The sequence below is a fragment of the Balearica regulorum genome, chromosome Z (genome assembly GCF_011004875.1).
Source record: "Balearica regulorum gibbericeps isolate bBalReg1 chromosome Z, bBalReg1.pri, whole genome shotgun sequence".
Lineage (NCBI taxonomy): Eukaryota > Metazoa > Chordata > Aves > Gruiformes > Gruidae > Balearica > Balearica regulorum.
The window spans coordinates 61,874,992-61,893,555 of NC_046220.1; the positions used below are offsets into that span (position 1 = coordinate 61,874,992).

At 45.4% G+C, this 18,564-nt stretch overlaps 1 protein-coding gene across 1 annotated transcript in view; it reads right to left on the reverse strand.

Moving 5' to 3' along the window:
• Window positions 1–8,905, reverse strand: part of SERINC5 (serine incorporator 5) — a 35,928-nt gene extending 27,023 nt beyond the window's left edge. The window contains exon 1 of the mRNA XM_075741023.1: window positions 8,725–8,905. Coding sequence (XP_075597138.1) covers window positions 8,725–8,751 — 27 coding nt within the window. The 5' untranslated portion in view covers window positions 8,752–8,905. The remainder of the gene's footprint in view (window positions 1–8,724) is intronic.
• Window positions 8,906–18,564: the final 9,659 nt, after the last annotated feature.

Consider the following 18,564-nt stretch of genomic DNA (forward strand, 5'->3'; position numbering starts at 1 on the left):
GCAGGAAATCTGTCATGCTGCAGCAGGTTCTGGCTTCATGTCTTTCTCATGCAAAGGCTCCCACAAGTCAAGCAGGAAGTACAGCCACCCTGGCTCCCTCTCTAGCTTTACATCTCCTCACCGGGTGAACACCACAATCTGACAATTATTATGAGCACTATGCAAACATTTATGCTTTCCACAAATACCTACAATCAGCCAGCTCCCTCACGCTAACCCACCACGACACCAGGCCTCTAGAACGTAGATCGGCTGCCTGCTTTGCTCAGTGCTGCTCTTTGGGAGCTCAAGGAGGGGGCAGTGCCAGCTTGCCTGAGATCCCAAAACTTGAAAACCTAGTGTCCTTGAAAACAGACTGCGCCATGATTTTAACTGCCTGGATGATGGCTGACTTGACTGGTTTCACAACAGCAGCTGTAGAAAGCTGCGTGGGAAATTTTTCTGTTACAAAATATTCAATGTGCAGTTTGACAGACATTTCTTCTGGTAGCTAGGCTGGCTTAATAGCCACTGGCTCCCCCCAGCCTTTCTCCTCTGCCAGCCACTTGCTCCCTCCTACCCTGGCACCAGCACCTCTGTAGCCCTGATAGTTATTTCTGTTGCTGGGGGTGACCGAACAAAGCAACCTACTGGCAAAAAAAAAAAAAAAAAAAAAAAAAAAAAAAAAAAAAAAAAGGGGTGTGTGTGTATGGAAGAAAAATGACATATCAATCCTTCTCAGTTGCTGACTTCTGATTTATTATGCAACGGCAGAAGGAGTTTTACCATTTCAAGTGAAGGCATGGTGCACGAGCGGGAGGGGAGAGCAGAGGTGAATGCCTCACAGCAGTCCCGCATACTTTGGCCCTTCCCTCAACAGATGTTTCAGTGGTGTTTTCCTACTGCCTCATTCCATTTTAGTGCAGTAGGTTCCTGCCAGTGCAGAGGAACAGTAATTTTTACATCCACATAGTGAGGAACACCAGCAAGCAGACTATGTAACAGCCCTAGTTCATGCAAACCACTTTTCCAAGTACAGGCAGGCCTGGACGTATTTTCACATTCCCATCTTATGCCAGCCTGGGGAGTACCTATGGTTAACAAGAGTTAGACAGGTTAACAAAACAGGGTAAAAGCAGGGTTACCAACTTGCGCACAAGCTATCGGCTCCCAACAGTGAATGCTCCACCAACATAACCTTAACATCTGCCACACACAAGTCTTAATTTTTGCAAGCTGTGATCTAATCTGATTAATCAGTGGAACGAGGCATGATGGTAATGTTAAGCACGCACGTAACTATTTACATACAAGACTGAAAAGTAAAGTGAACGTGTCCTGCCTACTGCTTTTGTAGAGACAATGACATTTTTAGAAGGCATTTTCCATAGATGTTTCCAAAAAAATCTCATAGGTCTTAGGAAATATTTTGTGTAGCCATTAAAACAAAGTGAGGAGTTCATGATCACTGCCCAAAACAGCCTATGGTATTTGTAAATTATACAAACCGTAGGGAAGTATCAGGCTTATCACAACAAAGCTCTCTTCCTTTTGGGTAAAAATCAAAGGGAAGAAGAGCACATTGGGGAAAAAAAAAGTGCATACTTAAATGAAACGAAGACTTAGTAGCTTTTCATCTCTTCCCTCCTAAATGACTGCCTGGCCGGAGCAGCTGGGGAGACTGCATGCCTTCCGGCCTGTCCGCGGAGCACAGGAATGTGCCTTGCTGAAGCTTCTTTTCATGGGGGCCTACAGCAGCTTAGTTTTTCATGCACTGCTTGATTACTTGACTACCAGCATTATCTGGGCCGTAAGATTTGCAGATAATGCGGTCATTGAGCTGTTAACCGCAACTTCTGTCAAAAATACCCAAACATCTATTCTCACAGCTACACAGAGCGTTCAAGCAGGCTGGAAGAGCAAAGCAGACAGCCCTGCATGAATTGTGTCCTGAAGCACCTAAACACACCTGCCCTTGGACTTTCAGTTTTAGGAAAGAGTGAGTGTCTAGCCAGTGAACCATTTTGCCAGTGCACTGGTTCATGAAAACAAGAGATGCCTGATGCCCTCACAGTGTCCCAACTGTGAGGAGCTGGGCTCAGATTATTACTGAAAACCCCGGCTGTGCGTACACATTTTGCAAAGGTTTCAACGGGTCACATGGTTACACAGTGGTTTGTCCCCCTGAAGTAACTAAATTCATCAAAGAGGATTTGTCCTTTGTCTAACTTAACTGGTTTTTCAATGCTTCTTTAATATTCAGACTCCCCACATGGCTTAAGTCAAGAGGTTTTGTGACCAGCATACCAGTTAATCAACCGATGACCTATTTTTAGGAGCACACCTCACACTGCAAACTGTGCAAAATTAAAACCAACTTCAGAGACAAGTGACACCAGCCTAGAGGCTGCCTGAACACTGCTTTCCAGTGAGGCTTTCCTGCCCTGAGCTGAGTTTCCAAAGCAAAGGGCTTGTGCCCTCCACCATGGGGCAGAACTGGCATACAGCACCAAGCAGCTCAAAACCTAGGCAAGAAAGCAGCATCTAGGACAGCTATTGCCAAGAGCTAAAATGTGGGTGAGCCACTGCCAGGTGCCGGCAGAGCCGAAGTTAAACTGAACTGAGGGTGATCAGCTTCTGTATCCATGCTCAAACATTATTAAGTGGTGACTCAGCTGAGCATTAGAAAACAACGTCACTGCAAAATTTCTAAATTAAAGACTGCCCAACTGCGCTTCTCCTGATGATTTTGGAAAAATCAAGACAATTGTTTAGTCTGACTTCAGCCTCGCAGCATATCACATCACCCAGCTCCCCAGTAGTATAGCTGTTTTCCGTTACAATAGACCATCTGGATTTGACAGCAGCATGAAGTGGACTGTCTGTCCCTCTGGTTACTTACATCTATCATTAAAAAACAGGAAAAAAAATCCTCACCTTCTAATTCGTCCGCTACAGTTCCCAGGCACTGGTTCTTGGTGAGGCTTTCTTCACTAGCTTAGAGAGCCTTTAAATTACCTGGTCTTTTCTCCCACTCATCAAAGAAGGAACCCAAACTGTTTACCCTGAATCTCATTTGAATAGTATTGCTGAACCACTGTTTTACTAGTGACTGTAACATGAGAGAAGCCAAGGTAGCAAAAAACCATGAGATGGGTGTCTTCAGAAACTGTTAAGACCGGTTCCTGTTAAAACTCAGTGAGAGAGAGAACAGGTTGACACATTTTGGATCCGTCCTACTGGACAGAAAGAAGTACAAACCTTCCCCTCATGATTCTGACTGTGAATATTTACATGTTTAAATAACTAAGCATACACCATCTCCAATTGCTGGAAGTTCCAATCACTAAACTGCAAACATCAGTCCCAGCACTGTCATCACTAATAAAAATGACGAGATTGCTAGGTGTGCCAGGACTCCCTCCAAAGCAAATATGGAGCCGCCGTGGCCCTGCATGCGGTCCTGGGTGAACGCTACAGACCCTCAGAGTTTTGGCTAGCTGGATCCCTCATGCTATAGCACGAGCTGATGTTGAAGCCTATTTCTGGGTGACCTGAACAATGCCATAGGTCAAATTCAGTCAGCAAGAATGGTCGATCACAGCCTAAAAATCTAGGAGGCCAGGCATTTAACATGTCAAAACATATTAGAGCCTGCACAGTTGAGAAAGAAATGGAAGCGCCATTAACTCAGGTATGAGAAGGACCTTGGAAGCAACCTAAGGACCAAGTGTCTTCACGTGGCTAAGCTGAGAACACCATCCAGCCTCAGCATGTGTTTGAGATGACAGCAGTTACAGCTCCTGACGAGACCTTCAGCTTATACTACAGTCACAGCTCAGGCTTTCATTCAGTTGCTCCCCTGAAACAAGTATGTCTTGCACCACAACTGCGAGTGCATCCATTGTAATCAAAGTCTCAGTAATGGAAAAAACACCCTGGAATACCTACACTTGCAAAAGTTAAAATAAAAGCAGCAGTAAGATTTATATCCTTCTGCAGAAAAGTATCCCCTTGGCCTTAAAAGTGAAGGTCTTGTTCTTGTACTGCCTTTGCTCCACTGTAGATCCATGGGTGTTTAAGCTGTTTCTTTAAACCCACAATGCATCCAACTTGTCAGATGCAAGAGGAAAAGGCAGCAATGGGAAATTAAGCAGCAATGAGAAAGACTGTTTTCTGCCTGGAATAAGTAAGAGTCTCTTCCTCCTCTCATGAGGTGCCAGGGAAAGGATTCCAACCTAGCTGTCAAACGATACAACACTTACAGGTTCTCATTGTCTTTTGGTCGCTCTTCCCTCCCTGTCTAATCACTTTGGACTCCAGCAGCAAATTTTATCCAGGTAGGGCAGGCAGATGAGGGCCTCCAAGATACTACGTTACAGAATCACAGACATTCTTATAATTTCCTTGAAAACAGGCAAAAGGTTTAGCAGAGAAAAATGACCTCTCAACCCTCAGCAAGGAAAAGGCTGCAACACAAGTTCAGTATTTATTAGAAAGGGAATTAGCATAAGATAGCAACCTTAATTAACCAAGATACCAACCAATGGACAAAGCTGCAGAAAACCAGGCTTTGCTAATTCAGTTGTTTAGGCAACCATTTGTTCAAAACCAAACCTCCACGTTTCTGCAAACAGGAAAAAAGTTCTTCCCCAGTCTGTTTTTCATAACTGTATCTAAGTGGAATACACTACAACACTCCACATCAGACCTCAGACAGCTAGTTTTATCTACAGTCATGATTAACAGCGGTGGCAGAGGCGTGGAAAAGCAGCTGTGAGGGGGGTAAGACCCACAGCTAAATTTCTCTCTTTTTAACTGACTCGCTCAGGTTAAACACAATTAAACCAAACCCTTCTCACCCAGGAAGACCATTTGCAGAAGGAGAGACATGTTTTGGGGAGCAGCACGTGGAGCGGAGCCAGGAATGCCACCGGCACCATCCCTTAGTGCTGCAGCACATCACACCACGCACGTGGGCCAGCAATGCCCCAGCGTCCTCGGAGGACACAAACCTGGATGAGGATGACAGAGCCACCCTTTTCACCATGTCATGAAAACACGAGGCCACGAAGAAAGGACTGCAAGTCCCCTTCCTTCTCAACCTGCAGATGGAGACAGGCAGTGCCAGAGAGGCTGGCAGCCCCGGAGTGTACGAGGGGCTTCCTTCCCTTGCCCCAAAAGCCACAAGCCCCAGAACTTTTAAGATTGGCCGAGGCTTTTTTTTTTAAACCCTCAGTGGTTTGGATATAAAATTAAAATCTGATACTCTCACTTGCGGCACATCTTACTGCATTTACTACACGATATGATTTCTAAGTGTAGAACAGTATTAAAGCACTCAAGATTTAACAGACCTACAAAAATAGCTTTATAAGCTTTAATAACTACCAGTTCTAATTGAAAAATCCATCTTCTTGAACAATCCAGCTACAACATACTGCCCCCCCCCCCCCCCAATTAATGTTAACCATCTAAATTACATTTATTTAACTCTGGAAAAAACATATTCATTGTAATAGTGATTTTCCGCAACAGCTGCTTTTCTTAACCATGATCTCAATTTTATTCTCTTGAGAATAACTAGTGAAGAAAAGCCAAATGTAAAATCCTGTTTCCTGTCAATTTGAGCAGATGTTTTTATGTAATCAAAAGCATTATGGAGGCCCAAGCCAAACTGTATTCTCACTGCATTCTCAAAATAGGTCTACCAACAAAACACTAGCAAAAGAAGAAATGTTTAGCAGGCTTATTACAGCCAGAAACCTAACAATCGCAATTCTCTTTAAAACAAGGTTGTACATCGCCCGATAAAAACCAACTGCAGAAATTAAAATTTATAAATGGCCAAGTTCCTTGAGAGCAAGTTCCCAGAGTCTACTTGGCAAAGATAAAATTCACACAGTAATGTTAAATAATTTTTGAGTGCAAAATCAGCATAACCAATGCACACTGAAGTTTGGCAGCTTGCTGCTCTGTCCTTTAACAACAGGAGTCTGGGCTGAATGCATTTATTCCAACAGGCACTATCAACTAGATGTTTAGCACGGTTTGACCTAAAACCTAAAGTACCAATCGCTCATTGTCTACTTCACACCAGGAAAATTTGCTGGCGTATGAATGGAGAAAAAACGGATAGTCAAGTCACATTAACTCATAACGAAACTTTGACATCAACTACAGACACCCATGCATGGTAATTGTACTTTCACAGCTCAGAAGGACAATATCAAAGTTCTCAGTCAGCTCTAGGAAAGCAGACCCACAGAAACAGGGAGGCAGATATAAGATATATACAGGGTGAAAATACTTCACACAAAAAAACCCCACCCGTGGGATATCAAACCCATTAAACCAGTATATTTTTAGGGAAAAAGGAGGGACCCAACATGAGTGTTGTTTTTCAGGACTCATATAAAGTTCTATCCTTTCTAAAGCACATCATCTCTGTTTCTGGAGACAGGGTTAACTTCATCTTCAGGGGAACATTTAAGGAGAGGCCAAATTCCTTCTTGATTTTCCAGCTTGATTAACTGTACTGTAAAATGCCTGAGGAAGTTGGGTGAAGAGAAGAATTTCTATCCCTTTCGTTTTTCTTGTGTATTAATTATGTTAAACAAACATCCCCTCATCAAGGTTGGAATAAATCAAGTCATGAAGGCAAAGACCATTTTTCCTTTTAAAAAAGTTACACTGCATGCTATTGAAACATGGTTTATGCCATTCATCATCTTAGCCTATAAAAAAGTTATCCACTAAGTTTGCTGGTATAACTCCAGCAATATGCCATATTTAGCATAGATAAGTCTTACATGAAAACCAGTGCTTGCGCCAGCAGAATACATCTCCCCGAGGTATTGCATAATTTTGGCACTATGACCGTATCCACTTTAGGGCTTTTGCTTTAGCTCCAACATTACTAAGGAGTTCAGTTTATTTACAGACTCCAAAGTGACACATCAGTGTCAATAAACCACATTACTATCTGATATTACTACACAGAGTAGGAACGGTGGCTTTAAGAATGCCTCAAAGTTTGGTCACGCTAAAACCATGCCGTTCATCACACAACTCTCACAATGGTTTCATCCTCTTGGTATTAAGTTACTTCTCCAGGAGCTACACCAAAAAAAGCAATGGAAATGCAAACAGCCACGAACCACTGCAGAAACAGCACCTACTAACTGCACTTTGTTGGGCTGCTCCAAAACTTGTTTCATACGCTGCCAAAATGCACTCGAAGCAGCAGTCAGGGACACCCCCTGCTTTAAGGGGAATATTAGCAAGTGCAGTTACTGCTCCCAGGGCTGTTTGGTAAAGTGCAGGGGAGGTCAGGAGGATGGGCATGCAGAGGCACGCTCAGTAGCTCTCCCAGCCCACTGAAGATTACAGGAACTGCAGCTGGAAGACCAAATCTAGCCCACATTTTCAACCTTTAGGAAAGATCTGAGATCTTTCCCAAGTGGTTCACACAGAAGCAAGAGAATAATCAGATGCTGAGAGTGGGCAGAGTGACCGGTTAAGAATTACCAATAGAATTAGGACCGCAAGGTGTTTAAATACATAAAACAACAGGAATAAGCTCACTGGCTAGTCTGTTGCAGACAGGACAAGTAGTAATGGGTTTCTATTGCAAAAGTGGAGATCTGGGGAAATAAAGCACAAAATCAAGTGCCTGGGGGAGAAGCAGTCTAGCACCAGGCTACAGAGGCAGCTGGTAGGAATGGAAGTCCTTCCCTTGAGTGCAACCAAGGAGGAGATCTGGACAGGGCCTCACAGCCACCCTTCTCCCCCCATTCCACAGTCCTTCATCCATTAGAATAGACTCAATCAAGAAAACAGGTGCACTGCAGTTAAGATGCGGAGCACCGATTCATCATCCTTTGGATGCTGAGGGGTGTAGGTCCTGCACCGCCTTCCATCACCACTTGCTCTCATCTCTCAGTTCCCCCCGCTAGCACCTGCACTTGCTGAAATCTTTCCACCAGCCAAATAAATTAAAGGAGTTTCTGAAAGGGCCTGAGGAGTGCCAGGCAGCCTGCAGCTAAGAGAGAACATAAGACCATTCTCCACTTCTTACAGCACGGGGCTTCATCTCACCACCACCAGGCACAAGTGGCAATTCCCAACCTGCCCCCTCTCGCTTTAAGTGATCCGTCACCCCTTTGGGAATGGCTCCTTGCAATGGAGGTTTTTGGGAAGGTTCCTCTCAATGTCCGCCTCTTTGCCCGCATCCCACCGCCGCTCCTGATGCGGACACCCGCAAGCAGCGCGACTGCCCGCCGCCCGTACCCGCCTTGGGGAGACATGCAGGGCGCAGCTGCCTGCCCTCCTGAAACACGAGGGGAATTCAGCCAGGAAACTCCGCAAAAACAAACTACACACGCTGAAAGAGCCGAGCTTTACAGACAGGCACGCCCGCCGCATTCGGCTCCCCCTCCGAAGCGCTGCTGAAAACGGCTACGCTGCCCTGGGGAGGCCGGCTCCGCTCGGACAGCGGAGGGATGCGGCATCCCGGCCCTGTCCCGCCCCGGGCTCTCGGTCCCCCCGCGGCGGGGCTGTCACCACCCCGTCCCCGCGGGGTGCTCCCCCGGGACCTCGCTCCCTGCTCTCCGTGACGGCCGTCGCAGCCCCCGGGCGAGCCCCCACCGCCGGCTCCCCGGGCTCGGTGCAGGGGAGGCCTCTGGGGCCCGCACCGCCCGCCGCGCACACCTGCCGGCCTCCCCGCGCCCCTCAGACCCCTACCTGGCCGGCGCAGCAGGGCGCGGACATGCCGGCGGCGCGGCGCGGCCTGGCTCCCTCGCTGCTTCCCTCATGCGGGAGCGGGCAGGGCTGGGCTGGGCTGGGCTTGGCAGTGCAGCGCGGGGCCACCGCCGCCGCGGGCGGAGCGGCACCGCCTCTGCCCGGCTGCCGGCCGCGACGCCCTCGGCCCAACGCCGCCGCCCCGCTTCCGCTGTCGTCAGCCGGCGCGGCGGGGGGGGGCCTGGGCCTGGGCCGGGGGGGGGGGGTCCGCGCCGTTTCCGCGGCCCGAATCGCTGCGTTACGCCCGCCGCGGTGCTCGCCCGCTCGCCTGCCGCGGCTGCTGCGGTTGTTGTTGCTTCCTCCGGCAGCCGACCTGCCCCGCCGGAGGCCCTCCTTCCCCGAGCCAGGGGGACACCCCCTCCGGACCGGCAGCCCCACGTCCGCCGGTGGGGAGAGCACCGACCCTCGCCGCCCGGCCCGGGGGGAACTGCGCCTCGGCTGAGGGCGGCAGCGCGTTTGTCTTGCACAGCGGCCGGTGCAGCGTGTTCGGGCTTCGTTCTGAGCCGGCAGGAGCGGCGGTTCCAGCTACACCTGTGACATGTGGAGCGAATCCTGCCGGGCCGCCCTCCGCAGGCTGTCCTGCTCGCAGGGACACTGCTCACGGCACTTGCCTGTTCCCGCACCCGCTAAAACACCTGGGTTTCAGTAGCTTGGATTTAGTGAATTCACTGAATAAGGCATATAAACACGCGGATCTTAAAAGACCAGGCATCAGGTGTAAGTTTAACACTGCAAGGCACCAACCTGGGGTTCAAACTGCTTTGCCGCATCCCACGGCCGTTACGCTGCCAGCACACCTTCACGGTGAAGTGGTGTTTGTTCAAAGCACGGCTTGAGGGCTGTGCTTTCCTAATGAGCCGAGATCTTTCCTGGTGTTCCCGAAATACTTTCTTCAGCATCAGTTGCTAGAAACCAGGCGTAGTCCTGGGGAGTAGCTGACGAATTCTTGGCTTCCCAGTTCACGATAGGATATCCTTGCCATTGCAGACAAAGCCACCAATACTAACAATGAAGATCTCTGTGGAAAGACTCCTTCGCCTTGTCTGCTTTATTGCTGCTCTCTGTGTGTGCTATAATTTTTAAAATAACTATTTTGAACTTTAAATAAATTCCTTAAGCTGCCCGAGCTTTAGGAATTCAGTGCAACTAAAAGCTATTAAACTGCATACAGGCACATACGTGTAAATAACATAGCTACACCTACCAAAAAGGCATTTGGTATGGGTTGCAGGGTGTATTGTGTAAAACGCCTTCCTCTTCCGTCATGTGTGTAGACAGACAGTCAATGCTTTAGGAAGCAGATTGTATGATGAATCAGCATTACATAATTTGGTGTTATACTGGGGACCAGAGGACTGGAGTTACCACAAGGGTACAGTTTATAAAAAGCAGACGTTCTTTATACTCTGGTAGAGAAGGGGCATTTACCACTGTTGTGAGAGTATTTCTCAGCCAGCTAGCCAGTCATTTAGCTGCAAAGGACACCCGCTTGCGGGCATAGCAGGGGACCTGACCACAGTTCTGGCACTGATGCAGTGACACTCCTGCTCTGCGGGAGCAGTGAAAGCCCCAAACTCAGGTGAGGGCTCCTCAGGTGAGGACTGGGGGTTGGAGTCTCAGCACACCTGCTCCAATTTACAGCTCCTCTCCCCAGGGGCAGGGCTGAAGAGAAAGAATCAAGACTTGAGCAACAAACAGGAAAGCAGCACGGCCAGCGAACCCGCAATGGAAAACCACTGGTGTTTTTAATGTCGGAACATAGTCAGCTTCCTGAAGCATGTGGTCAAGACATGGAAACACAAGCATCACAGCATATTACGAACTCAGCAAAACTGCATTCATCTATTTGTTCCAGACTTCTTACACGATCACGAGAAGCTGACTGGTCAGGTTTTGCTTAATTTCCACATCTGCAAAATGAACTCAAAACATGAAGGAGAATCTGAGGTTTAATTTAAAAAAAATGAAACTGTCTTGCAAAGAGAGACTGATGAAGGTGACTGTCCTGGTTTCAGCTGAGAGGATTGATTTTCTTCACAGTAGCTAGTGTGGGGATATGTTTTGGATTTGTGCTGGAGACAGCATTGATAATATAGAGATGTTTTTGTTCTATGGACTTATTGTTGAGCAGTGTTTACACGGGGCCATGGCCTTTTCTGCTTCTTGCACTGCCTTGCCAGCGGGATGGCTGGGGGTGCACAAGAAGTTGGGAGGAGACACAGACAGGACAGCTGACCCAAATTGACCAAAGGGATATTCCATACTATATGACGTCACGCTCAGTTTATAAGGAACTTGGGGGAAGGGGGGTGGGGTGGCGGCATTTGGAGCGATGGCATTTGTCTTCCCAAGTAACCGTTACGCGTGACAGAGCCCTGCTTTCCTGGACATGGCTGAACACCTGCCTGCCCATGGGAAGTGGTGAATGAATTCCTTGCTTTGCTTTGCTTGTGCACGTGGCTTTTGCTTTACCTATTAAACTGTCTTTATCTCAACCCGTGAGTTTTCTCACTTTAACTTTTCCAATTCTCTCCCCCATCCCGATGGGGGGGAGTGAACGAGCGGCTGTGTGGTGCTCAGCTGCCAGCTGGGGTAAAACCACGACAGTGACATACGGGTGTAGTGGAAGAGTACAACTGACTGTTCCACACGTCAGCGTGTCTGGGATAGCAACAAGCATTCACTGGGTGGGGAACACCATTAATTCACTGCCCGTGCAGGTCTTTTAATGCCAGCCAGCACTGTTACCAGTGACACAAACAAACCCAGCCTCTGCACTGAAGAAAAGAGCAGAGCTCTGTAACGGACTTTCCAATCAGTTAGGGCACCCCAGAGCCCTGGGATCTGCACCTTGGCTTTTTGAGTGAAAAATTTGTCACCAGAAAGGCTTGAACTTTCCTGCTGTGTTGCTGGCAAGCATGAAGCAGGCTAATAGCAAAGCAATGAGCAGATGTTACTGCATGAAAAGAACTGTCACTCTGAAACTATCCATGCATTTAGAGTAAGGTTTACCCATGAAATACATATTCTGAAATCAGATAAGACTAATCTGATTTGCTGGCCAGACATCTTCAACCAGTAATTCTGCCTCAAACTGTTCCTTTTGGCAGGTAAAGAGTGCCTCTTTTCAAGAGATGCTAATTCTGATTTAGGGCTTTCAAGTGACGGGGAGTCCATGGCATTAGAAGAGAAAGGCAAGATGCTTTGGCCTTGCTTTTTTTAAGGAATTTTACGAACAGAGATTTAAAGAGATTTAATGAGTAGGGCAGAATGGGGGTGAGAAGTGGCCCCACAGGAAGTAAGACAGCCAAGGAGTACCCCGGAATGGAGTTAAAGCTCTGGCCTCACTTCAGGTGCTGGGGAGTGAGGAACAAAGCAAAGTGCTGGGTGAGAAGTTGTAACCATGTGGCACTTCCCAGAAAAAACCCTGGTAAGAAGCCAGTTGTGCCCTGGGAGCAAACCACTTTCCTCACTGAGTGTGTACGCAAGCAGAGCAGAGCAGCAGAACCTGATGCCCCAGAAGCATGTCGCTTTGAGCCACTTACTTTCAGGGAGCCTACAAAACTCTGTCTGCAAGACATCCAGCCCAGCTTCATACACACCAGTGATCTTCTGTGGCACAGCACCTTTGCTCAAGTCACCAGGAAAGACATTACCCTTGGATCCCAACTTGGATTTCACTGGCAGATGTTGCACCTTTACATGCATCCGCTTTACTCATTCCCAACTCATTTCTATGTGGATTATTGTAACAGAAGCAGAGGTTCTCACATTCTTCTGTGAGAAGAATACAGTGTTACTATAGAGAACTCAAAAGATGTTAGTGGTGAAGCAGAAAGCTTTTTGGCTTAGCACAGGGAAATCATAACTAACCAGGAATGCTCAAGGACTCTTTGCTTCCTCAGTACTTGCATAGTATGAACCAACTCAGTGTATTTTAGGGTGAGAATATTAGGAATTGTGCTGTTTTGTTCACACCTTCTGAAATGAAGCTGCAACTTGGAATGATGCTTTCAATGTTCTGTAATTTCAAGATTGCTCAGTAATTAAAGGATTTTGGTTTGTGCCAACTGGCAAAGAGAAGAGCACAAAAAGTCTGCATCCAATGAGAAGGAAAAATCTACCACTTGGCAGTTTTTCAGGTGAAATGAAATACAGAAAATCTTTCCAAATGTAAATGCAATCAGAAAGAAAACAAAACCAGATTGTTACACATCGTGGTGGCCATGTACATAAAATTAGTTCATTTTTATAGTGTAAATTTAGACTTTATGTGCCTCTTAAAATACAAAAGATGTGAAATTGCTTTTTAGGTAAACGTATATTTTACTTGGGCCTAGCAATTAAGACACCAGTCAAAAATGTGGTTTTGGGAAGGAGGGGAAATGTCTGTGCACGTGCATGCACGTGCTCTGGAAACCAACACTCAGATCCCAACCAGACCTCTTACACAGCGAATGACCTAACTGCTAGGATGTTTGCTGGAATAGTTTCTTGCGGAAAAGGTATTCCAGTAAAGGGGAACACCATGCAAAGGTGTGATGACACAGTAAAAAGAACTTATTTACCACCTATGAGTTTTACTTGTGTGTGACTGCAAGACCATCCTTCTCTCCCAGTCTAGGTGGCTGCAGGCCATAATAAACCTGGGTTATGGACACACTTCTACCCAAATCCACCTAGGTAGCCAAGGGCTTCCAGAAGCCATGACCTTTGGACATTTCCCAAAAGCCAGTGTACCTAGAAATCATGCCAGGAGCAGCTGCCACAGCACAGTATAGCCCAGCTGGAGACCTGACAAAAAACAAATGGGAATATCCCGGTATTTGTTACTGCTATAATTGGATGATCACCTTCAAGATTGTGTGTGGAGGTGGGGGGAGGCACACAGAGCAGCAAAGAGAGCAGAGTGATCTGCCAGTGCAAGGCAAGTGCATCCCACAACTATAAATCTCCAAGATGGGGCCAATAACAGAGACCGTCAGTGCATGTGGGGCCAGATGTGCACATGTAACTGCCCCTTCCAGAATATCAGGTTGGTCATAATACTAAGCGGCAGTATCTTCCACTATATCTTTATTAGTGTTCTGTAATTCACACAAATATTTTCTAGCTGATAGTAGTTATTAAAAAAAAATCAAAAGAAAAATAAATCTATGCACTTAAGTAGTCAAATTTGGTTAGATTCTGATCAAATTAAATGTTTTAGATCACTTGGTGGACTTGAAAACCAGCATTTCATAGCATTTTAAGATTTTAGTATTAAAAACCCCACAAGGCTTGTATTTCCAGGCAAATTTGCTTTAAAAAATCCTTTTATTTTGAGACTGATAGTTTAATAAACTGCTTGCTTATTCACTCCAGTGTTAAAGTGGATTAAAATCTGCATTGTCTATTAAAGAAATGCACTAACAAAACCTTTCTGAGTAGGTTAATTGTTGTAACCAAAGCACAGAAGAGTAATATCACACAGCTTTGCACTGAGCTCTCCAGGTGCTGCACTTGCACACTCTTTGTTGACCTTTTTTAGCATAATACCATGTAATGCCAATTATAAATGTCATTCTTTCTGACCTCTCAGCAACTGTATACAGTACAGCTTTTCAATCACTATTTTTATCATATGATGTCTCAGGTTCTGAATAACAGCTAATACCTTTGCCTTACAAATAACTGGCATAGACATTTAACTCAGGTGACACTAAGGAAACATTGCACTATGAGAAAAGGAGACAGCAGCATTTACCAATACATTTACACATTTCTGACACTCAGGTAACCAGCAGGAGTCTGGTGCTGGCTTGAGGCAGTAAGTCTTACTGGAGTTAGTGACAGATGGAAGAAAGGAAGCCTGCATGAACCCAAATTACTAGATAAGGTCAAAATAAAGGGTCTTATTAAAGAAGTTCTACAAGAATATGACATTAAGCAGGCCTAAGCTGCATGCTGAGAGACAGCCCAGTTCTCCATCCTTACAAGGAGCTTCAAGTTGGCAGGGCGATGACTCTCAGAGACAAGCGTTGGGTTAAGATCACACAGTTCTTACCACATCCGACCATCTACCTTACTACTCTGTCAGACACTGCCTCTAGTGGCAGGGAACGGTGATGTGCTTGTAAGTCAGCATTTCAACTCCTGCAATTAAGTTTGATGGACTAAAACCGGTTTCTACCACCACATATAAAGACAGAAAACATGGTGTCACTGTCTTTCTGCACTGTTGACTTCCTCAGGATGCTGATGTGAGAAAACCAGAGGAAGCTCCTGGGCACATGGGTAAGTTTCAAGTAGCAAGAAAAAGACAGTTTTATATTTGTCAACTCAGTAGTACACTTCTTCAGAATTGCCACATTGCAATATTTTGCTAATTGTCTGTTCATTTTCTTTATCAGTGAACTCTTTCCTTAAAAAAACCAAACAAAACAAAAAAAGAGAGACGGATTCATTCACGGATGGCAAATCCATGCAGGACGGCATAAGTATTCTCTGACAGTACGTGCCTACCAGCTTGGCCCAAACTGGAGGTTTCCCAAGACAAAAGCACATAGCTGATGACCTGTTGTCAAAGTCAGCTGAGCATAACTGTCAGTGTCCCTACTGAAGCGGCACCAATCTCTTGTAGTAGGCAATAAAACACATTCTACTAATGCTTTCTATTTAAGAGTTTTCTCCTCCTCCCTGCTTGGCATACCATTCTGTTCTTATCACAGTCATGAATGCTGTTAGTATGAAGGTTTCTGGGCACAATTTGAGCCAACAGCTCTAGAGAAAATGGTCACAATACTGACGGCCTCTGCGCCGACCACACAGCAAGCCTCTCAGAAAATCCTGCAGGACCTGCCTGCCTGTGGATTCGACTCTGGAAGAAAGAGACAGACAGTCACCATCCCCTCCACTCCCCCTCGCCCCCCCAATCCCCTGTCCTTTTATTTGAAAGAGTTGAGTTTCTAAAAGGGAATAAATAGAAAATTTCTGAGTAAATTGCTCACAAATAGAAGAAAAAAAAAGTGAATACTAGAATTGAACACAGAGATGATATGAGGCTAGCTCAACAGCATCGAAACTGCGATTTTATTCCAGCTGTACTTGGGAAAGCTTGAAAATGAGAAATTGGCATTATACGATGATCAAAGTTTGGTGAGAACTAAGCTGCTTCTGGAGCCTTCGTGGTAGTGCTGGTGGGCTACAGGAGGAACACATCTAATTCCCAGCAGATTTTTGGGAAGATTAGAATCAAGAGATGTTTTTTCTAGGCAGTGCTGTATTTTGGAGCCAAAAAGAGACCGCAGTCATGCATGTCTTTTCCCCAGCCTCTCACGCTACTGGATATCAGCAAGGTGTATGTCAAAACACAGCCTGCCAAAAGTGTTCAAAGCACTCAGAGAAACTTCTTTGAGGGCTAAACTATCTCAACCCAACAAGCTACATCCAAAGCTATCCCTGTTTTATCCTATGATTTTATTAAAGCCATATGGAAAGAATACTTTACCTCAGCGGTGAAGTCGACATAGTTGAGTATGAAATACAAGGGGGAATGGAGGGATTCAAAGAAAAGCAGGCCTAATTACAGCCTTTTTTGTAACAATTCCTCCCTTCTCTTGGAGAAGCAAATGAATATTGAGATGTGAAACCTGGTCTGTAAATGAATCATTACATTGGAGCAGGTGGAGCATAAACATTTCTGCACCAGAAGAAATGGAAGAACAGGAGTTAAGCAAGCAGTGTACATGCAGTAAGTCAAAAGAACAGGAAGAGTCCCAAGCCAAGAGCAAATACAGGTAAAAGGAAAGAACTGGAAGTGCCACCTGGAGTGCTGACAGCATCAAGGCCATACCATGGGTAAGAGTGTAGCACACATGCAAAGCAACAATTATGTTAGAACTCAGTCTGGCTCTGAGCCTTCTTTTTCAAAACAGAAAGGCTGCAGGGATCACACAGCACTGGCACCAATCAAGAACTAGTGAGACAAGATGACGATGTGAAAGCTAGCAGTCCTTGTTCTCCATGCCACCACAAGTAATCCTGGTATCTGTGAGAAAATGAAATCAGTTTTGTTTAAAACCAAGAGCACCTTCCCCTTCTGTATTGGGTGCTCATACAATGAGTTTTGCTACATTTATTGTGGCAACAAAGTGGAAGGAAGAAAACAAAGTTTTAATTCAGTTATATAAGCAGTATCAGTAAATGCATACAAGTTACTCAAATTCCATTAAGTCTTCAGGTAAGAGCTATCAAGTTTACAAAGAAGAGTACTAACCTTTCAGGAAGAAAGGCCAGTAACTCACGATAAAACAGTGGCAAGGGCAGAAAAACTGTCTCAACCCAAGAGAAGGCATTTAGATTACACTCCATTTTGCACAAGCATGCACATTGCAGGCTCAAGACAAACCATCCTTGATTGTTGTGGTTCTGAATAGAAGCCAAGCAGATTGCAGTATCTGTATATTCAGTGAGTTGGTGTGATAAAAGACAGATTGCCAAAGCTGAAGCATGATTAGCATGGTATAAAGCTTACAAGGTAACCAAGTCACAAATTAAACAGTATTTAGATGACTAATTGTGTATGATTGCATATTAAGTTATATTCACCAGGAGTCCCAAATATTCCTTCCAGAGTTCTGATCTAAGTCACAAAAGTTAAATCAAACTATCCAAAAGCCTGAGATTAAGAAAAAATATTGTGCTGATCCTTTTTCTAATCTTATCTTACTCTGTAATGTACATACACTTTATCTATGCACACCACCACCATTAAAAGCAAGGCAATTTTAGTCCCTGACACAGGCAGTTTCATTCATGAACTCAGCTGAAAACAAGACTTACTGTATACCCTCACAGTATAGAACAGACCCCAACCATACATGCAGTGCACAGTATGCCAAATGAATTGCAGCATGGGAGCTGGAAGGGAACATCTCCTGGACTTGTATTATGTAGAAGCATTGCTATTTTTGAGCATCTGCTGTGGCAAACACAGAATTCAAAGCATACAAGACAGTAGCCTTGGTCACAAAATATCCTCTCTTCAATCCCACTCTGACACAGCACAGTAACCATTCTCTGTACATTCAAACACCGATCACCCATCTAACTCAGTACCTACTCTACAACTTTTGCCAATAGAAGCTTAGAGGATTGCTACTTATCCCACTGGAAAAGGTTTCCTTCAGGGAAGGGTATCATCTAGGCACACACAGCATGTGACAAGAAGGGAACGGTGTTACTCTCAAAGCAGAGCTGACAAACTTGTCACTGCCATGCAAACTCTACGTATAACACAAAATACTTAGGATACTAATTGAAAAATGCAGTATTGGTTTTAGGGACTGAAGGTTTCCAAGCTTTGCAGACCAGTCAGAATGCTGCCCTAGATAAGTTCAATGCAAACAAGTGTACAGTACTCCTGTCTCCACCCTATTCAGATTAATATATTTTCGTACATATGCCTGTGAGAAGGAGGACTGCAGTTCTCTTAATCCCCCAGCCTGCATTCAGGATGATGATGTTTGATAACACAGACAGTAAACACTGCTGTAACCGATGTTATTTGATAAACGTTTTCTCTACATTGTTAAATAGATCCTAGTAGGAAATTTAATTTTCAAATGCCAACAACCAATACAGAACACAGTAGGGTATTGGGAGACTAGTAACAGTTGTCCCTTACAAGAACAGCATACTTCAGGTTGGCTTAAGGCAGAAGTAAAATGAAGTAACAGGAGCAAGAACACAGTTGCTCTTCCTCTATAAGCCTCAAAGTCTTCTGGAACAAAAAAGCATCCT